The following is a 22,712-nucleotide window of genomic DNA, read 5'->3' as shown; positions in this document are numbered from 1 at the left end:
AGGTCTTCCAGAACAGCACCTCTTCAAGAACTCCATGAAGAAAAAAGCTTCCATGGAAAAATAAATTTGGAGAATTTACACGACATTCTCCTTGAAGTTCCCCACAAACAGTAGAAGAGTCAAGCCTCTGAAGAATCCCAGAGATGATTTGTGTGAAGACCAGGGAACACATTGCAGGGCTGGGTTCCCTGGTCTAAGAAGATGGAAGCAGCCCCAGCACTCCAACACCAGAAGTCAATTGCAGAAGGGTCCACTTCATCCAGTGGCACTCAAGATCTTCTGACAATTACTACCTTTTCCAAAATATACTTCACATCACATTGCAAGACATTATTTTTGTTGTTTCACTAAAATTATGGCTTAAACTGTAATGAAATGAAGCTATAACATACCCATATATCATATTTTTTGTTGTTCACCTAATAGATGGAGTTGGCTGCCTGACTGACATACTAATTGCCAGTGATATTGTGGAAAGTATGATGTTCATTCTGGCAACCTTAGGAGAAAAATTTTGAGCATGAAATTACCCAATCACATTGCATTTGAAAGAAGAAAATTCATTCCTGCCTTATTTTCAAGGCCCCTATTCACTCACTGCATTAAGGCTTCACCGCTTTGGTATTTAAATGGCATATATTGAATGTCACTTATCCATATGGCCCCTGGACTCATATTTCAATGACCTAATGCAGTTTGGAATACTAGTTTCTTAGAATCTCAGTAACACATCACCCTTAATTGTAGGTATGATATTATTTAAAGTCACACTACTAAGAAGTCTTTCATTTGACCCAAAATTTATAGAACGCTATTGGCAGCAGTCTGCCTCATGAAAGATCTACAGGGTGCCTAAAATTGAATTATAATGGTCTGCAATTTGCCTCTTTTTTTAGGAATAAAGTAGCTGGAACACAAAGTAGGGTAACAAGAAGTGTTAGACTCCCCCCACACTCATTTTATTGTTCATGATGATCTTAGAATTATAGTTTCAGAGGATACCTGTTAAAAGACTGAGTAATTCACCTGTGGATGGCGTAACTGAGTTACATTCTCTCATGAAGTTCACCATACTTCTCCTATTGTCTTGCATAACTTTCTTATACATAGATATTTGTCCTCAAATTAATTCAGTTGATACGTAGCTCTCTTTTAAATTTACTCTACTAACATATTTTTCTCTTTCTTCCATCATATATGCCCTCTATGACAGGAAAAACAAAGGAATGCAACTGAACATGACATGAAACTCAGAAGAGCCAGGACCTTGTCTATCAGTGTATCCCTAGCAGTGTATACTGCATCTATCACCCAGGAGAAGCTCATTGAACTTGCAAGCATATGAATGGATGAACAAACAAGCAAAGCAATACACAAAAGAAATGATGCAGTAGGCCATCAAGGAACAAAAGAAAACATGATGGACTATTATTTTGAAATAAAAAGCCTTGAAGGAAGACTGTATGGTATAATCGATGAACAGTTTCCTTACCTTTTTTACACTGTGTGGATCACAACAAACTGCAAAATTCTGAAAGAGATGGGAATACCAGACCACTCAACCTGCCTCCTGAGAAACCTGTATGCAGGTCAAGAAGCAACATTTAGAACTGGACATGGAACAACAGACTGGTTCCAAATCGGGAAAGGAGTACATCAAGGCTGAATATTGTCACCCTGCTTATTTAACTTATATGCAGAGTACGTCATGAGGAACACGGGGCTGGAAGAAGCACAAGCTGGAATCAAGATTGCCAGGAGAAATATCAATAACCTCAGATATGCAGATGACAGAAAGTAAAGAGGAACTAAAGAGCCTCTTGATGAAAGTGAAAGAGGAGAGTGAGAAAGTTGGCTTAAAACTCAACTTTCAGAAAACTAAGATCATGGCATCCAGTCTCATCACTTCATGGCAAATAGATGGGGAAACAATGGAAGCAGTGACAGACTTTATTTTGAGGGGCTCCAAAATCACTGCAGATGGTGACTGCAGCCGTGAAATTAAAAGATGCTTGCTCCTTGGAAGAAAAGCTATGACCAACCTAGACAGCATATTAAAACGCAGAACAAAGGTCCATCTAGTCAAAGCTATGGTTTTTCCAGTGGTCATGCATGGATGTGAGTTGGACTATAAAGAAAGCTGAACACAGAAGAACTGATGCTTTTGAACTGTGGTGTTGAAGAAGACTCTTGAGAGTCCCTTGGACAGCAAGGAGATCCAACTAGTCAATCCTAAAGGAAATCAATCCTGAATAGTCATTGGAAGGACTGATGCTGAAGCTGAAACTCCAATACTTTGGCCACCTGATGCAAAGAACTGACTCATTTGAAAAGACCCTGATGCTGGGGAAGATTGAAGGTGGGAGGAGAAGGAGACAACAGAGGATTAGGTGGTTGGATGGCATCACTGACTCGATGGACATGAATTTAAGTAAGCCCCAGGAGTTGGTGATGGACAGGGAAGCCTGGCGCGCTGTAGTCCATGGGGTTGCAAAGAGACACACCACTGAGAGACTGAACTGAACTGACACCTGTATTTCTTGTGGGGAGCAACTGAAATCATGTGCGTGAAAACTCTATAAAAACAGTGTAGAACTACTCAGGAAGTGTGTCTCGAATATGAAGCTGGCAGTTAAGCTACAGCAGGGAACTGCAGCATCACAGAGTCAACCCCAGAGCAGAGGTGCTGTTGATATTTTTTGAGGGAATTTGCAGCCATGGTTCAGGCCTCACAGAAGGGAGGTAGATGAAGGGAATCTGCAAGGAGAGCATATCATTGCAAAGAATTTATAGGTACAGAAGAATTTTTTTCTTGATTTTATTATTAGAGGTTAAACTGATAATATATTAACTAACATTTACCCAGGTTACAATAAAAGTTTATCATTTTTCAAAGTCACCAAGGTTAAGGTAATTGCCTTGATGAAATGAGTATAGGTCAGCCTCCTTCTGTTTTTGGACCCTTTCCACAAATTATTCTAGACTAACTGCCAGGCCCCATGCAGTTACAGTTCAAATCAAAGACTTGGGAAATAGCAAGTGGCCTGACAGGATACAGAGTAAATAAACTGAGTACATACAACATTCTTCCCAACCAGGTGCATTCCCACACTTCAGTCCTAAAAAAAATTCTGATATGTAGGCATTCTCATTACTTAGTGAGATTTTAGAAAAGACCTTTTAGCCCATAACACAAAGTAATTGATTTATGGTTTTAATATACACCAGCTTTTCTAGACATGCATTTACTATGCAAATCAAGGCATTGCTGTAAGTTATTATTCAAAACTTCACCAACAGATGTTCACCATTTCAGAAAAGCTCTGGCATCAGTGTTTCTGACGTCACCAATACAACGCACACTGATATGCATCTGTAGCTCGTAATTCTACATACAGGTGCAAGTGTCTGATGACTTCACTGTATCTTCTAGGATCATTATACCCAAGCCTTTCTGTTGAAATACATTCTTTTATTAAAATACATTTATTGAAATACATTGTTTTATTAAAAATTTCCTTTTTTCTGTTTATATTACAGTTTGAGTACTGTATCCACTGTTTAAAAGCATATATGCCTATAATCACACTAATTTTTAACTTCATTTCAGAATAGTGAGAATACATATTATGAAAGGAGGCAGAGTCTGGGAGGGTTGACAGAACTACCGATCCCATCCACCAGCCTCACTGTTCAGTGAAACTGAGGCTCAGAGGGGTGCAGTAACTTGCTTCAGGCCGTCAAGCAAGCTGAGGACCAAGTCAAAACTGGATCTGCCTGGACACTGAGCTCTTCTATCAGCACTCGGCCCTGCCTCAAAATGATGACTACACAAATTCAGAGGGGAAATCAGTTAAGCTTGCACTTCAGAATAAGTTGGTGGCTCAGACTGTAAAGAATCTGCCTGCAACATGGGAGACCCAGGTTTGATCCGTGGGTCGGGAAGATCCCCTGGAGGAGGGCATGGCAACCCACTCCAGTGTTCTTGCCTGGAGAATCCATGGACAGAGGAACCTGGTGAGCTATAGTCCATGGGGTCACAAAGAGTTGGACACGACTGAGTGACTAACACTTCCACTTTCACTTTCAGAATAAATTGGTGAGCGAAAATCCCATGGACGGATGGAGCCTGGTAGGCTTCAGTCCATGGGGTCACTATGAGTCAGACATGACTGAGCGACTTCACTTTCACTTTTCACTTTGACACATTGGAGAAGGAAATGGCGACCCACTCCAGTGTTCTTGCCTGGAGAATCCTAGGGACGGGGGAGCCTGGTGGGCTGCCGTCTATGGGGTCACACAGAGTCGGACACGACTGAAGTGACTTAGCAGCAGCAGCAGCAGACCAAGGGGTGGAGGCTAGAGAGGTCTCTCCCTTGCCTGTGTCCCAGCACAAGAGACAGATGCTTTAGAGAAGTTTTTCTTTTTGATATCTGAGGGAGTTTTTGTTTTGTTTTTTATTTGTTTTCACCTAAATAGCCCCAGCTGCTGGTTCTGGCGCTGAACTTATGCAAACCGAGCTGTGACCAATTAGGAGCTTCTCTCTAAAAGGCACACAGCAAAAGTTGTCATTTGCGAAGCTTGCATTTAAAGACGGCATTAAAATGGACCAAAAAAAAAAAAGCAAAAACAACATTACTTATCATTCCATCAAGAGCTTGAACTTTTTCAACAGTACTTCACAGTGAAGAAATCAAGGGACAGACATTCTATTTAAAATCTATAAATGGTTCCCTTAGCTTTTAGCCTTGAGTTTCAGAGTTTCAGTCAGATGGAGTTCTTTTTTTAAGATTTAAAAAAACTTTTTCTTCTTTAGTACATTTTTCTAAATTGAATTTTTCACAAAGCAAAAATAAAAAACAATAGTGCTATTTTATTTTTTAATTGTTTAGCATAGCTAAATGTCATTTATTAATCAGCTATTCAATGAGAACTCTTCTGCATTCCAGGCATGTCCCGTGTTTTCTTCTTTTCATGGAAACGCATTTCATTTTAAATACAGCAGTGTGTACAAGTCAATCCCAAACTCCTAATCTATCCCTCCCTCTCCCCATGAGCGTAACCATGAGTTTGTTCTGTAAGTCTGGTGAGTCTGTTTCTGTTTTGTAAATAAGTTCATCTGGATCATTTTTTAGGTTCCATGTGTAACCAATATCATACAATATTTATCTTTCTCTGTCTGATTTACTTCATTTAGCATGGTAATCTCCAGGTTCATCCATGTTGCTACAAATGGCATTAGTTCCTTCTTTGAATGACTGAGTAGTATTCCATTGAATACATGTACCAATCTTTATCCGTTCATCTGTTGATGTATACCTTAGGTTGCTTCCATGTCTTGGCTGTTGTAAATAGTGCTATGAACATTGGGGTGCATGTATCCTTTCAAATTCATGTTTTTCTCTGGATATATGCCTAAGGGTGGGATTGCTGGGTTCTATCGGTAGCTCTATTTTTACTTTCTTAAGGAACCTCCATACTGTTCTCCATAGTGACTGCATCAGCTTACATTCCCACCATCAGTGTCAGATGGAGTTCTTAGGAGATCCGAGTTTATAACCAACTAAGTAGAATAGGTAAAAGATGTCAAGATGTCAGGTAGCTTTTATATTTAACATGTACATTAAAATTTCATTCAGAAACATTCCCAGGAGATAAACACAAGGTAACTCACATATAGTCTCCAAGTTAGCTTCTACCCAAATCACCACTCCACATTTATGAAGCAAGAGAAGTCTCTCAAGTAAGAGAGAGTAGCTTCAACTAACAGTGCTCAACTAAACCAAACTGAGCACTTCAAAGTAGGAAAATAGAAGCTAACCAATGAACTATATTTTCCTAAATCATCATCATGTACATGTAGCCTGAAGTCCCTGTTACACTATAAGTTCCCCAACTTGAGACTGGGGCTGTCTTCCAAGTCCTCAAAGAAAATAAAAACACCCCAGATTGTTTTCCAGCTAAATCTAAAACCAGCAATTATAATATTTATGATCAGTCTGCAAATTGAAATGACTTTTTTCATCTTTTGGACATAGCACAGTAAAAACTTTCCACTTCAGTTGTTACAAAAGCCTTGTGTTTCAGGTTGAGAATCCTGAACCTGTTATAGTGGACTTTGCTTCAAATGAATATGATCCTAAACACCTAGGCAATAGTTTTTATCAAATTAATGGAATCTGTATATCTATAAAAATAAAATAAAATGCAATATATCTGCAGTTACAAATGCGCCAAGCCAAAACATTTAACTCTCTGTGTGAAGTGATACACAGAATTGCCTTGTCACATTAGCTTAAGTGAGGTCTGAGGCAACACAGCAGGCAGGTGGAAGCGCTGGGTAAGCTGGCCATTGTAGGTGTCCTGGGCAGAGGAACATGGCTGGTGGTTTCAAAACCCTAGGGAGAAAAATAAAGGGCTCATTATTATGCTTGATTTTTTAGACTTTCTTTTGAGGAGACTTAAACAAAAGATGGGTGGTTAATCCAAGTTTGAAAGTGAAAATGTTAGTCGCTCAGTCATGTCTAACTCTTTGTGACCCTATGGACCCTATGGACTGTAGCCTGCCATTCTCCAGGAAGCAAAACATTCATATTGCTGCTCGATGCTGAGTACTAAGAGAAGCATTAAAAAACAGAAACCTTGCTCCACCTAGACAATCCCACTTACTTGGCAATCCACATCTTATTGGGGAAGGACTCCGGCTTCGAGATATCTGGAAAATATAAAAGTGTAATGCAAATTACACAGTAGATGAAGCTCAAACAATGAATCCTTTTGATGTTTTTCCCCTAAATCCAGCTAAACAGTTGCTCTGAAGCAGTTTAGAGCTATGGTAGCTTTGCCCTGAAGTTTTTGCCCTATGATTCCTTTTATACTTCCCAAAGTGTATACTCAACTTAGCTTAAATTATTTATTATTAATTAAAAGCTGGGCTCAGTGGCCTGGGTTTTGTTGGCTTTTGTGGCGGTGGTTGTTAACAGTTGCTAAACATTTTCTGAGATTGGATGCTCACTGGCCATACTGAATTCCATGACTTCCAGAAGATATTATTATAATTATGAAGATTAATTAAGACTAAAATTATCAAATACTCTCTGGCACATCCTTTATATGAATTATCTCATGTGTCCAAAATGCTGCCTATTAAAAGGAGTCCCTGGGAAGCCAGAGAAGACCCACATGTCAAATCTCATCTTTGCATTCACTGAGCAAAAGCCAGCTATCCCGGTTACCTACAAGCCTGACATGGCTCAGAAATAATTGACTGCAGGCATCATTCTTACTCTGAGCTTTCACTTTAAATAGACACTAGGAAAGATGGAGGCTGTTCTGCCTATGAAATCTCAAACAAGTCAACCAGATTAACCAAAAATATTTGTGCCAGTCTTACTGTAAGGAGATGATGGTAGAAAGGGACAGAATTTTGGCAATAGTTTCACGTTTGAGAATGCAATTTATTCTTATCAAAAGTTTTAAGTTTGTTTACCCAGGGGACAAAAGAAAGAGAGAGGAGGGGCTCAAACATGTACAGGTACTTATCACAGAGGGACGCTGCCCATTGATAAAGCTTCCAGTGAGTGTCCAGGGTTAAAATGTTTCGTGGCTGTAAGGACAAGTGGCTAATATTGCTCTTGCTCCTGATATAACACTTCCTCTTAGGATGAGGAGAATTTTTATTCTTCCAGTATAAAACTCATAAGATGTCCTTATCAGCCCATTAAGTGTACAATCCTTTTGCTTTTACCTATGGTGAATACTTATTCTGCAATAAGGATATTTAAGTTATATTAAAATCTGCGAGAGCAAAAGAACCATGTCTGACACCTTTGCATTCTCAGGCCATTTTGTTCCTATGGTTAGTCTTTCCCAACCCATTAAAACTCTGTAAGATCACATACCACCTCCCCCATGAACCAAATAAAGAGGGAATCACTGCCTCCTCTGACAGCTTTAGTGCACGGTGCCTCTCTTATGGACTCTATCATATACCACATACAGTTACTTCGTTTAAATCATACTGATCTTCCTATACTGAAACCCATTCAGGAAAGAGAACATGTTTTAATCATTTGTGTGTTGCCCCTCTCCTCCTAGTCTAGCATTCACATGGTACAGAAGAAATGTTTGACAGGAACTTTATTAAATATAATGTTTTGCTGAGAGGGGTTTAGAAGTGTAGGGCTAGAGTTGCAGCACTAGAGATAATTTCAGAGAAATGGAGCCTTGACAAGTGTGATCCTCCTTCTTCGCCACTCTCCCCAAAACTAGGTTGAACAAATATTTAAAGAATTTTTATTTGAAGGAAAATCAAATTGTTAGCCTATCTGGTATCCACATGTCTTGGTCCAGACATATATTCAAAAGACGTTAACTAAATATTATGATTGAATGAATGAACAGTAGTGATTGATAATAATGTCAGATTTTAGGGATGTTATCGCCAGTCTTCAAAGGTGTTTTTGCTTTTATTTTTTCTTTGACAGACTTATTAGTAATCCTAAGAACAAATATTCAGAGACTAATCTTAATTCTTCCTACTTTGATATTTGGAGGAAAATCAATAACTGCAATGCCCTTTATACAGTATTGAAATCCAGATCATTTGAGCAACTTCTCCAAGCTCATACAAGAAGTTCTAGAGGAACCAGGGATTGGTGTGTGCAGAGATCAGTTGACTAAGATGTCCCATTCTCTGTTCAGAAAACGAATTGATAACTAATAGCCCATTTTCATTTAAAGATAAAAATAAAGCAATGTAATACCTAATGAAGAAAAAAAACTACCTCTATTTCCTTCTTTCTAGAATGATAAATTCCTTAGCCCAAGGTCAGAGAGAAATCAATCCAAGGTGACTGCAGCAGGTTCTCTTTCTACCTCCAGACTTACCATCACCTCTTTTATAGGTAACTGTGGATGAAAAAATACATAAGATGATTGTGTGTAAAAACAATGAGACAGATACGTACCATGCCTAAACCAATACGGGTACGAGGGCAGATGGGGCTTAAACTCCTGCTTCGACATCGACTTACAGGTCGCACTGAATTCCACTGGAAAAAAAAAGAAAGAGAAAAATAGTCAATGGTTTGTAAGAGCCCATGTGGCTAAAAACAATACTTATATCCCATAGAATGAACAGGAAATTATCTGACATGATTACACTTGCCTATTACTGGTCATCAGCATAAGGTACACTAATTTCTTATAGCTGCCCAATATTTGACACTAATTCTAGGATATTTCTCAATAAAATCTCCTAACAATGAACTTTGGGATATTCAAATTCTTGGTGCTAATGGAACTGTTACAGGAAAGGGGACCCCTTCCAGGGCCTGAAACTGGGCTCTTGTCTAACACTTGGGAATGAATTGTCCAAATGTGTTGACAAAGCAAGAGATTTTATTGGGAAAGGGCACCTGGGTGGAGAGCAGTAGGGTAAGGGAACCCAGGAGAACAGCTCTGCCACATGGCTCGAAGTCTCGGGTTTTATGGTGATAGGGTTCGTTTCCGGGTTGTCTTTAGCCAATCGTTCTGACTCAGAGTCCTTCCTGGTGGTGCAAGCCTTGTTCAGCCAAGATGGATGAAGAGAGAAGGATTCTGGGAGGTGGTCAGACATGTGGTGTCTCCTTTTGACTTTTCCCGAACTCTTCCATTTGGTGGTGACTTATTAGTTCCATGTTCCTTACCAGGACCTCCTGTCGTAAAACAACTCATGCAAATGGTTACTGTGGTGCCTGGCCGGGGTGGGCGGTTTCAATCAGTGTGCTTCCCCTAACAACTCTCCCTCGAGAGACTTCATACTCAAGGTACTTCTTGGGAATTGGGGCGGAGGTCTTTCTTCTGTAACTTCTTCCTGCTGTGCATGGGCGTAGGCCTGCCTAGCAGAGCAGAAGTCTCTCTCTACCTGATCTAAGTCAAGGTAATTTTTTGCCTAAAACCAGCATTCACCCTTGTAATAAGAGTAATTTAGTTTGAAACTGTTGGCTCCTCTCAGAGATGAAATAGACAGGGGCCAAACAGGAGGCCTAACAGGATGGTCATCACTGGTCCCCAAAAACATCTGAGGTGAGGGCTGCAGGGTTTGTGACTTTTTTTTTTTTTGATTGGTTGGTGGTGAGGCAACAGAGCTGTGCTCCAGGAATCTTGTGTTTAGTCTGAAGTTACCATCCTCCACCTGGGTCGGGGCTCCAGTTCGTACCTTAAAATGATGCACAAACAGAGGAGAAACTACACTATACCAGGATGAGAAGACAACGACATCAGAGGTGGACAGTTTGCCCAAGATGCTGGACCTGCCTCGTATGATCATTTATAAAGTTTTCTTGACTTCTTAGACCTTTGCATATAAATCAAATGCTTTTCTATTACAGACCTGATCCTATGCTAGTTTTAGAAATCAATCCAATTGCTGGGTTTGTGGCCAATTACCTGTGTCTAGTTCTGGGTTACCTTGATAAATTTCTCTATTACAAGGCTCTAACTGGTTGGCCCTGAGAAAATTTACTTAAAAAAAAGAAATTAAAGTTATATTCAGGTCACTGTGATATTACTAGATGGGATCCTCTCACTGGGCCAATTAATAATGACTGCTCTGACTCCAGTCATAAATTTGAGCTTTCTTCTATTACTCAAGCTCAATCAGAGCAACAAGCACAGCTCTGTTGCCTCACCACCAACCAAATCAAAAAAAGTCACAAACCCTGCAGCCCTCACCCCAAATGTTTCTGGGGACCAGTGATGACCATCCTGTTAGGCCTCCTGTTTGGCCCCTGTCTATTTCATCTCTGAGAGGAGCCAACAGTTTCAAACTAAATTGCTCTTATTACAAGGGTGAATGCTGGTTTTAGGCAAAAAATTACCTTGACTTAGATCAGGTAGAGAGAGACTTCTGCTCTGCTAGGCAGGCCTACGCCCATGCACAGCAGGAAGAAGTTACAGAAGAAAGACCTCCGCCCCAATTCCCAAGAAGTACCTTGAGTATGAAGTCTCTCGAGGGAGAGTTGTTAGGGGAAGCACACTGACTGAAACCGCCCACCCCGGCCAGGCACCACAGTAACCATTTGCATGAGTTGTTTTATGACAGGAGGTCCTGGTAAGGAACATGGAACTAATAAGCCACCACCAAATGGAAGAGTTCGGGAAAAGTCAAAAGGAGACACCACATGTCTGACCACCTCCCAGAATCCTTCTCTCTGGCATCCATCTTGGCTGAACAAGGCTTGCACCACCAGGAAGGACTCTGAGTCAGAACGATTGGCTAAAGACAACCCGGAAACGAACCCTATCACCATAAAACCCGAGACTTCGAGCCATGTGGCAGAGCTGTTCTCCTGGGTTCCCTTACCCTACTGCTCTCCACCCAGGTGCCCTTTCCCAATAAAATCTCTTGCTTTGTCAACACATTTGGACAATTCATTCCCAAGTGTTAGACAAGAGCCCAGTTTCAGGCCCTGGAAGGGGTTCCCCCTTCCTGCAACAGAACTTTGTTTTGATGCAGAAGCTGTTAGAAATTATGTTCAAGTTTCCAAGTGCTGGAGAATGTAAGCTCCCTGTGGGCAGGAATTTGCTGCTGTTTTGTTCATTGCTCGACCCCAAGCACCTAAACAGAGTGCTTGGGTCATAAACAACTACCAAATAAAAGGAATTAATGAATGAGTGCATGAGCAAATCACCACTGTGGACCTTCTACTGTCTAACTAAATCAAGGCTCAAAAAAGAAAACTCTATTTCCTATAATGAGATTGTACTAGTCAAAGTCTTCTTATCCGATCCTTTCATTCAACCCTTTCCTTTTCTGCTTTTGATTTTAGGGTATTTTCTTTAAGTTTGGGAGTTTCAACTTGGTTAAATACTGATGGTGCCCTTAAGGAGAGAGACAATGGAAGTTAAAAGGCAATTGCTATTTGATGTAGAACATAGAAATAGTGGCTATTTCCTCTCCTCCCCTTCCAAACTATACTGCAGACAGTCTACATTAAGAGTTTCTTAACAGAGGGTGATTGTTTTAAGGGCAAGAAGCACATTTTACAAGCTCACTTCATGCGAGCATGTGCGATTCTCAAGTCAATACAACCAATTTCTACAGCCTCAGCTTTCATAGCACAGAATATTTCACTGAGATACTATTTGCTCTAGTGAGATGTTTAAGCTGCAAAAACCCTTTTCTTAAGTTCTTTTAAAATATACTACTCTGCTCTCACACTCTGCATGTGAAAAGCTGCCATGAAACACTTCCTGTCTTCTCCAAGTCAAAGAGAACAGGAACTGAGACCACCCAGATGGTGGCTTTGCTCTGGACCCAGGAGCTTCTCTCCAGAATTCACTCACCTCCTTCTAGGAAGGGCAGGGTAAAACTCCATAATGGGAAACGTGCAGAACATCCTAGCATCCACAGCAATCAGTTCCAACACCCAGCCCCCACCTTAACGTACACATGTCCACATACTTGCATACCTAAGATTCCATTTTGAAGGCTTTCCAATTATTTGACATGTTCAAAGCATTCTACAGCTGATGTATACAGGAAACTGAATGACTACTCCCTCCCCACCTCCTCTGCCCTCTTTTTCTCCATCCCTCCCCTCCTTACACATCATACCAAGGAGAGAAAAACAGGACACATTCCAAACAGGACATATTTCCAAACAGAGAACTGTCAATAATAATTTGACCAACTGTGTTCTGAAAGTTAATCAATCACTTTTAAATGCTTAGAATTACCGAAAGCCTCCAACAGGCGAGCTTGAAGGCTTTGCCTTTATAATAGCATAGTATTTATAAGATGAAGGTGGCAACTAGGACCAGTTCTATCTTATAAAGAGGCTTCCCAGGTGGCTCAGTGGTAAGGAATGGCCTGCCAAGGCAGGAGATTTGGGTTCAATCCCTGGGTTGGGAAGATCCCCTGGAGGAGGAAATGGCAACCACTCCAGTATTCTTGCCTGGGATGTCCCAGAGGAGCCTGGTGGGCCATGGGGCGGTAAAGAGTCAGACCCGACTTAGCAATTAAACCACCTCCATCTTACAAATAAAGCAATAGACAAAGAAATGACTGCCAGGAAGTTCTGAAGACTCATGAGTCAAAGAAAAGAATCCGTTCTTTCACAACCAGTCCCATTCCTCTCCTTTGTATGAAATCTTATCAAACAACCCTTATGAACTTCTTTTATACAATCTTTGGGTTTATAAATGTTCTCGAACTTGTGAATCAAACACTTGGGATGAATTGTCACTACACAAGGCCACCGTACAAAAGCCCCTCTCCTGGTGACAGCTTCTCCCTTCATGATGACACAGTCATTCTCCATGAGAGCAGGCCACACATGATAGAAGACCAAGGGAGCCGTGAAATCAGAGTCATAGCTTCGACGGTACCTATTGTGAACACATAAAAGAACAAGAAAGAGGGGTTAAGCAGTTATGTAACCTAACTGGGAGGGGAGGGGCATAGGTGTAAAATTTTCATCTTTTATTCTGCTCAAACCTGGATAAATATGGATCCTGATTCTATTATTAAAGATTTAGTGTGGGTTCCTACAACAGGAACCAGTTATAACAAGGACCCAACATGAGCTCACTAAGAAAAGTCATATCATAGAGAACAGACTGGGGTTGCCAAGAGGGAGGAGGTTAAGGGAGGGGTGGAGTGGGAGGCTGCTGTTAGCAGACACAAACTAGTATATTTAGATGGATAAACAACAGTGTCCTACTGTATAGCACAGGGAACTATATTCAACACCCTATGATAAACCATCTGGAAAAGAATATTTTTTAAAAATGTATATATATGTATAACTGAATCACTGTGCTGTACAGCAGAAATTGTGGAAGTCCAATGTGCTATCCATTGCACAACGGAGCAACCCTAACACAACATTGCATATCAACTATATTTCAATTTAAAAAAATTAACAATAACAACAACAACAAAACAAACTCAAGTCATGTCAGAGTAATCTTGTTCCTTCTCAGGATTACAAGAATTGTAATTCAGAGAAATGCTAGAGATGGAGAGCATCTGAAGTCCCATAAACCACCTACAAGATTTCTTGTGTTATCTTTGTGGACAAAATAAGAAAAATATAGGTGGATGATTAACTTAAGTAGGTGGATTAGACACTAGTTCAATAATCATATCCAAAATGGGTAGTTGATGGATCAATGAGAATGAAGGTGCCCAGGGCTCTCTCTCTCTCTCTCTCTCTCTCTCTCTCTCTCTCAATCCTGGGGTAAGTCAATACGTTCATCAATGACTCCCATGAAATACAGGGAAAATAGTCAAAGGTGGGGAGTGGGTAGGGAAAAAGAAACAGATGACTGTATCAAAAAAAATAGGTTGGAACTATAATAAGATAAATCTGCTGAGATAACAACATAACGTGGACACACATGAGGTCCTGCAGTTGAGTCTAAAAAGCATGTAACTGGGTTCAGGAGGGAGGGGACATATGTATGCCTATGACTGATTCATGTTGGTGGATGGCAGAAACCAACACAATATTGTAAAGCAATTGTCCTCCAATTAAAAATAAATAATTTTTTAACAAATAAAAAGCATGTAACTGCACAGATGATTGGCTCAATCACAGTAAAAGTGGAAAAAAAACAAAACAGGTTTTAGTTGAACTCAAAATGAGCCAACAGTGTTCTATGGCTGGAAAAAAAAGAAAAGAAAAGCTACTATAAATTAGAAGACTTAATAGAGAATAAAAATGTTGTTAGCCCCTCTAGTCTGGTCAGTTCAAACTTGGGGTTTACATTCAATGTGGACACTTTTTAAAATTTTTATTTACTTTTAATTGAAAGATAATTGCTTTACTATATTGGTTTGATTCCTGCCATACATCAACGTGAATTAGCCATGGGTGTACATATGTCCCCTTCCTCTTGAGTCTCCATCCTACCTCCCACCCTTTCCCACCCCTCTAGGTTGTTACAGAGCCCCAGTTTGGCCTCATTTTCCTTGAGTCATACAGAAAATTTCCACTGGCTCTCTATTTTACATATGGTAGTGTATATTCTTCCAAGTTACTCTCTCCATTCATCTCACCCTCTCCTTCCTCCCTCCGCCCCTGTCCGTAAGTCTGTTCTTTATGCCTGCATCTCCACTGCTGCCCTGCAAATAGGTTCATCAGTGCCATCTTTCTAGATTTCATATACATGCATTAGTGTATGGTATTTGCTTTTCTCCTTCTGACTTACTTCACTGTATAACAGGCTCTAGATTCATCCACCTCTTTAGAAGTGATTCAAATGTGTTCCTTTTTATGACTGAGCAATATTCCATTGTATATATGTAAGTGTGGACACTTTTTTTTTTAAAGGACTATTCAGACAAACATGGAGCACAGACCAAGAAAACCAGTCTAAATGTGAGGTTTCAAAAATCCCTTCAAATGAAAAAAATCTAAAACCATGAGGCTGGAGAAGGATGAATAATTGATTTCAAATGTGTGAAAGGCTATCAGGGTAAGAATAAAAACAAACAAACAAAAAAGTGTTTAGTCTTGTTCTGTAAAACCGTAGGGTAGAACCAAATAAATTCAGTCATCATTTGGAATTCCAGTTTGAGCTATAGCAATCCAGGAGAACAGGTCACAGTGACCCCAGAGACAGCACGTTACAGCAGGTATATATGTAAGCAGCAGGCCTGCCAGAATTCTGTGAAATGAGCAGATTCCACAGACTAAAATGGATGAATACTTCTCAGTAGTTAGTTAGGCAGAGGATATGAATGGACATTTTTCTGAAGAAGATATACAGATGGCCAACAGATATATGGAAAGATGTTCAACACCATTAATCACAGAGAAATCAAAATCACAATGAGCTGTTAGAAGAGTTATTATCAAAAAGATAAGAAGTGCTTGCAAGGATGTGGAGAAAAGGGAACCCTTGTGCCCTGCTGATGGAATGTAAATTGGTATAGCCATTATGAAAAACTGTATGGAGGTCTCTCAAAAAATTAAAAACAGAATTACCATATGATCCAGGAATTCCACTTCTAGGTACTTATCCAAAGAAAACTAAACTCTAACTTGAAAAGATATATGGACCCCCATGTTCACTGCAGCATTATTTACAATAGCCAAGATGGACACTTAAGTGTTCAATGATGGATTAATGATTAAAGAAGTTGTAGTATATATACAATGGTATAATATTTAGCTATAAAAAAGAGAATGAAATCTTGCCAATTGAGACAACATGGATGGACCTAGAAGGCATTATGAACTAAGTCAGACAGAGAAAGACAAATATCATACAATCTTACTTATACGTGGAATCTAAAACAAACAAACAAAAACCAAGCTCACAGATACAAAGAATAGATTAGTGGTTGTCAGAGGTGGGGGGTGTGCAAAATGTGTTAGAGAGGTCAAAAAGTACAAACTTTCAGTTACAAAACAAGTCATGCAGATGTATAATTGTTAACAATATAGTTAATAATACAGTACTGCAAATTTGAAAGTTGCTTAGAGAATAGATCTTAAAAGTTCTCATTGCAAGAAACAAATTTTTTGTAACTATGTATGGTGACAGATGTTAAGTAGACTTTTCATGGTAATCATTTCACAATATATACAAATATAGAATCATGTTGTAGACATGAAAATAATATAACATTAAATGTCAATTATACCTCAATAAAAATTTTTAGACAAGAAAAAGTAATACATGTTTGTATTTATATAGCACTTTTAAAGTGTTCCAGAGTCCAGGTACTCCTTAGTTCTCCCCAAAACCATATACTCAATGGAAATCATAAGGTCTCCTCTGAATCACATTTGACCAAGAAGGAAAATGACCCCAGGAGAGGGCCCCACTCTGTAGTACAAAGAAGTATATGGCAGGGCTTGGAAAGCAGGTAATGTCTGTTGATTTCCCCACCCAGAGTTCTTTTCCCTAAACGGTTCCCAGGAAATAAAGACAGTATCATTTATTTATAAAGAATTCCTTAGCTTCTGCTTCCATGTCTCTTACTTGCAATCATTAAAAATTTCTCCATCGGCCCCAAATGCAATATCTAGGGGTGGTTCTAAAGTCTGCATTGCAAAGGCAATGCAACATATCTCCTGGATGAAGTTACTGAGGAGGCAAAAGTCAACTTCAGGAGGGAATGAAATCTTGGGATTGACATTCATGGCTCGGATCACATCCTGAAAAACAAAAAGATGGCATCATCTTGTTACCAACCTGTGAAAGATACACTGACAGTCCCTAAGGATGCTATGATTGAAGGGAGGTGGGAAAAGGGAACAAGGCAAACTGGAAAAGAAATGCATGTGCTGAAAGGAGGAAGACTCCTTAACAGAGGAGGAAGGATGACAGGACAAATGACATACTAACGGCCAAGAGAGTCTCCCCAAAAACTAAAGTAAAAACTCTGAATAGCTTTTATTTATTATTTCCTACTACTTCTCTATTCTGGGCGAGTTATATGACTACCAGCACAAAACTCTGCCTTGTTCATAATCTACAATAATACCAATTATAATTGATCAGGCACGGTCAGTCGTGTCTGACTCTTTAAGACCCATGGACTGTAGCCTGCCATGGGATTTTTCAGGCAAGAATACTGGAGTGGGTTCCCATTTCCTCCTCCAGGGGAACTTCCTGACCCAGGGATAAAACCAACAACTACTGCATTGGCAGGTAGAGTCTGCTGCTGAGCCACCTGGGAAGCCCAACAATTATAATCTTGCTCTTACTGAGAGTTTTTTTGCTAAGAAAATTGCCTGCTTCCTTTCATTTAATCCTCTCACAAACTCTGTAGGGTCATGACTATTGTTGCTCCCATTTAAGGATTAGAAAATCTAAGTACAGAAAAGTTAAGTAAATGTGCAAGGTCACACAGCTAGTAAGTGGCAGAGCCAGGATGCAAATCCATAACTGTCTTTCCCAAAATCACTGCTCTTAAGCACTATGATATTCTGTCTTCCAACCTTAAGGGTCTGTCTGAAGAATAGAACTACAAAGCTCAAAATAGTTTCCCCATAAAATGTCTAAGAAAGAAACAGACAGTAATGACTGGTTCTATAAAGTACATTGGATACTGCTCATTCCTGCTTTTCCATTACGTAGAAATGAGAGAGTCAATCCCTAGGCAGGTTGATAAGAAGTCTGGGGCTCCCAAGGAGGGAACAAAGGGTCCAAGGCTCTCAAGGAGGAGAAAAGGACAAACATTTTTTTTTCTACATTGCTTTGTCTTAGTCAATATAACAATGTATCTTGCTCAAGGATACGTTTCTCCTTAACAAGAACCTTCTGACTAATCTTATTATCTTAAAACTTGTATACTGTGGGAGTGGGTCTGGTTCAGTTCAGTTCAGTCGCTCAGTCGTGTCCGACTCCTTGCAACCCCATGGACTGCAGAATGCCAGGCTTCCCTGTCCATCAACAACTCCTGGAGCTTACTCAAACTCATGTTCATTGAGTCAGTGATGCCATCCAACCATCTCATCCTCTGTCGTCCCCTCCTCCTCCTGCTCTCAATCTTTCCCAGCATCAGGGTCTTTTCAAATGAGTCAATTTTTCTCATCAGGTGGCCAAAATATTGGAGTTTCAGCTTCAGAATTAGTCCTTCCAATGAATATTCAGGACTGATTTCTTTTAGGATGGACTGGTTGGATTTCCTTGCAGTCCAAGGGACTCTCAAGAGTCTTCTCCAACACCACAGTTCAAAAGCATCAATTCTTCATCACTCAGCTTTCTTTATAGTCCAGCTCTCACATTCATACATGACAACTGGAAAAACCAATTTAAGATGTGTGTTGTGGGAGTGGGTCTGATAAAAGTATATAAGGCCTCACTAAAACTAGCGAGGAGGGCACTCTCCATCCCCCTTCTGACGTCTATGTCAGAAGCTTTCTCTGTCCATTTTCATACTTTAATAAAACTCTGCTACAGAAAAGTTCTTGAGTGATCAAGCCTGATCCCTGGTCCTGAAGTTAAATCTTCAGAGATCACAAATCCGACTTCGGTCACCATAAGCGATCAGAAATGATAGTAAGCACTGGATGGATTTCTGAGTTATTAGTATTGAATGCAGCAGCTGTAGCAAACCAGTCCCACTAAAAGACCCAACACTTACATTAACACTGCTTTGGGAATCATATAGATCAAGATGACAGATGATATAATCCGAAACAGCATCCTCAAAGTCATTTGACCCTGCACAAGATGGTGTCAGTGATTTCCTCACACGGATCTTGAAGTGTCTGAATGCCATTTTGGCCACATGGAACGCCTCCTGCACATAAAATACAGCCATTGTATTTGGTGGGAGGAGAGGAGTAAAGAGGTCCAAAGCAAGTGACAAAGAAAGAATACCCCAAAAAATTCAGCATCATATTGGACTTCTGAATACTAAACCCAGCAGTCAAAACTATTTTTAATCTGGGAGAAAATACACAACTAAATTTTGGAAAGTGCGTAAATACATGTTCTATCCATCATCTATTAGATTATCTATATTCACTAATTTCGAGACAGTTGACCATTGTTCTGATAACCCTGATTTCAAGAAGCAAGACAAGGCAGGCATTCAAGGAAATAAAATCACCTGTGGTTACATAAATACTTGAAGTATGCCAGCTGATGCTTTGTCTCCACAGAATGATCATATTACTTGTCAAGAAATAAGAGAAAATTATCAATCTAGTGGTCATGTCATACAGAGACACATATCGAGCGTCTGGCATGTTTCCTGGCAGATATTAATTCAAAAAATATTTATTTAATATCTGTTATGTAGCAGGCATAGGAAAATCTCAATTATGCATGAAAGATATGGCCTCTACAATTACAGAACTTTAACAAATCAGTATGTGATTCTCAACTATATAACCCAGGGGTTGGCAAATGTTTTTCTATAAGAAGCCAAATGGTAAGCATTTTAGGCTTTGTGGGTCCAAATGTTTTTGTCACAATTTTTTTATTTTTACAATTTTTTAAAATGTAAGAGTATTCTTGTATGATAGCTCCTGGGTGGTATTTCTCTTAGAATTACAGGCCAGAACCAGATTCAGCCCGGGGGTCATAGTTTGCTGACTCCTAATATATAATAAACAGGATAAAATTCAAAAGATTCTGATAATTCTTCTCTTAAACCAATATTTTGTTTTGTTTTGTAATATTAATTGTTCTCATAACAGGCTCTTAGTATCTCAGTATGGTACCCATAGAACTGAAGATTATATATAAGCACTGCTTAATTTTCCATATTCAAATAGCTGTTATATTAGCAATTTCAGTAACTACTCTGTTAAATAAACAAACGAGTTAACATATTCAGAGCCTTTTGATTTTTTTAAGAATGGAAGATAACTAATCAAATGTTTGTTCTTGTTTAGTCGCTAAGTTGTGTCCAATTCTTTTGCAATCCCATGGGCTGTAGGCCCCCAGATTCCTCTCTCCATGGGATTTCCCAGGCCAGAATATTGGAGTGTGTTGCCATTTCCTTCTCCAGGGCATCCTCCCTACCCAGAGATCAAACGTGCATTGGCAGGTGGGCTCTTTACCACTGAACCACCAGGGAAGCCCATAAGAAAAGGTTCAGTTCAGTTCAGTTGCTCAGTCGTGTCCAACTCTCCACGACCCCATGAATCACAGCACGCCAGGCCTCCCTGTCCATCACCAACTCCCGGAGTACACTCAAACCCACGTCCACAGAGTCGGTGATGCCATCCAGCCATCTCATTCTCCGTCGTCCCCTTCTCCTCCCGCCCCCAACCTTTCCCAGCATCAGAGTCTTTTCCAGTGAGTCAACTCGTCGCATGAGGTGGCCAAAGTATTGGAGTTTCAGCTTTAGCATCAGTCCTTCCAATGAACACCCAGGATTGATCTCCTTTAGAATGGACTGGTTGGATCTCCTTGCAGTCCAAGGGACTCTCAAGAGTCTTCTCCAACACCACAGTTCAAAAGCATCAATTCTTCGGCGATCAGCTTTCTTCACAGTCCAACTCTCACATCCATACATGACCACGGGAAAAACCATAGCCTTGAGTAGACGGACCTTTGTTGGCAAAGTAATGTCTCTGCTTTTTACTTAGTGTGAAAAATAATTCATTGCAAATATTTGTAATAGGTGGATGGAAGGAAAGGAAGAAGGAAGGAGAGAAAAAGAAAGAACTGGAGAAGAGAGGAAAGAGGAAAGAAGGGAGGGAGGAAACGGAAGCCCACCCTCCTTCAGTGATCTCAGGCCCTTCGAGTCTTCTCCAGCGTCCTGTTGCGGTTACCCAGGTTTTCCCGCCCGCTTTGCCCAGGGACCGCGGAAGCGCAGCGACCCACTGTGAGGCTCGCGTACCACGGTGGCGATGTAGATGATCCGCTGCACCGTCTCGGCTTTGTCGATACAGCGCCGCAGCAGGCACTGCGCATCCAGGCGGCCCTGGGAATAGGCATCGCTGAACCGGGACAGCAGCGCGGCTTTGCGCGCCACGCTGGACAGTTTGGCGCGATTCGGGGACGGGGTCCTGGCCTTGGCAGAGGAGGGGCTGGCGGATCTGCTTCGGCTGTGACTGTGGCTGCGGCTGTGGCTCCGACTGTGGCTGCGGCTGTGGCTGTGGCTGCGGCTGCAAGGGGCAGGACTAGGAGACCGGCTCCTGGCGGACCTGTTGGTTGAACAAGAATCAGGCAGGGAAGTGCTCCGATTCCCTCCTCCCTTTTGTTCCTACACTCCAGCTGCTTCTCTCCCCATAAACCAGAAGCCACCGGAGGCAGAGGCAAGGAGAGCAGCTCCTGTGAGAGGCACTGTGTCTCCACAAAGGAAAAACAGTACTCTATATTTGCCTGATGCATTGGAATTTATAACTCACTTTCCCTCACTCAGCACATCAGTTTACCCTTCAAACAGCCAGGTAAGGTCAGCATTGATTTCTGGCCATTTTACAGATGAGGAGGTCGAGGCTCATAAATGCTAGGAGGGCTGTCCTAGAGTAACACAGCTAGCAAGAGCCAGAGTTAAAGAAGTCAGATTTCTTACCCTGACCTTGGGCGACTGACACATCATTGAGCTTTCTGGTATAAAATGAGATAAGCAGATTGAACAATGAGAAAGAAAATGTGTACAATGAAACCATTTGCAGTCATGTCCCCTCTCCAGATCCTCCATTTTCACCTACATAATCTGTGCCCTATTTTAGGATGGTGGTGGGGGTTGGAAGAATATGGGGAGGTACTTGGTGAATCGAAAAGCATTGTGTCAGTGAAAGGTATTATATATTGCTACCAAGTACATAATAAATGATCAGACTAGCTAACCTAACCCTAAGGGAAAGTTTTGTAGAAGGAACTATGGGGCAAAAGGTAGTGCAAAGCAGCCTCTCTGAAGGTGGAAGGCAGAGGTGGGGGGAGCCCTCATTTATAGTGTTTGCCAATTTCCACAGTGCAACAAACACTCTCACCATAGGCAATTTCAAGCTATTCATGTCACTGAACCTGGAGTTAGGTAGAAATGCACAGAATCGGTCCCCAGGAGCTAGTACAAGCTGGCACCTGAACCACACTGATGGAGCAATTCCCCAAAATGAAAGATTAAGGTGACATTTAAAGAAATGGAGAGCTGGGGTAGGCGTGGTTTGATGTTAGCCTGAATCTGGGCACACTGTGGGACTGGCAGGGAAGAGGGAAGTGTTAGAGAACACAAGAAAAGGCAGAGAAACATCCTGCTTTGACCTCACTTAACACTGAATGACCTGTCTTAACATTTT

General features: G+C 40.7%; 1 protein-coding gene across 1 annotated transcript in view; it reads right to left on the bottom strand.

The window, feature by feature from the left end:
• Positions 1 to 2,816: 2,816 nt before the first annotated feature.
• SPATA18 (spermatogenesis associated 18) overlaps positions 2,817 to 22,712 on the bottom strand; it is a 52,242-nt gene continuing 32,346 nt past the window's right edge. The window contains exons 7-13 of the mRNA XM_055434944.2: positions 21,308 to 21,614; positions 19,094 to 19,252; positions 16,984 to 17,159; positions 13,251 to 13,374; positions 8,970 to 9,053; positions 6,670 to 6,715; positions 2,817 to 6,398 (exon numbers count right to left, since the gene is read on the bottom strand). Coding sequence (XP_055290919.1) covers positions 6,391 to 6,398; positions 6,670 to 6,715; positions 8,970 to 9,053; positions 13,251 to 13,374; positions 16,984 to 17,159; positions 19,094 to 19,252; positions 21,308 to 21,614 — 904 coding nt within the window. The 3' untranslated portion in view covers positions 2,817 to 6,390. The remainder of the gene's footprint in view (positions 6,399 to 6,669; positions 6,716 to 8,969; positions 9,054 to 13,250; positions 13,375 to 16,983; positions 17,160 to 19,093; positions 19,253 to 21,307; positions 21,615 to 22,712) is intronic.

This window comes from Moschus berezovskii, chromosome 5 (genome assembly GCF_049115385.1).
Source record: "Moschus berezovskii isolate FMDL1 chromosome 5, NW_MosBer_1.0, whole genome shotgun sequence".
NCBI lineage: Eukaryota > Metazoa > Chordata > Mammalia > Artiodactyla > Moschidae > Moschus > Moschus berezovskii.
This window is presented reverse-complemented; position numbering and strand designations above follow the sequence as displayed.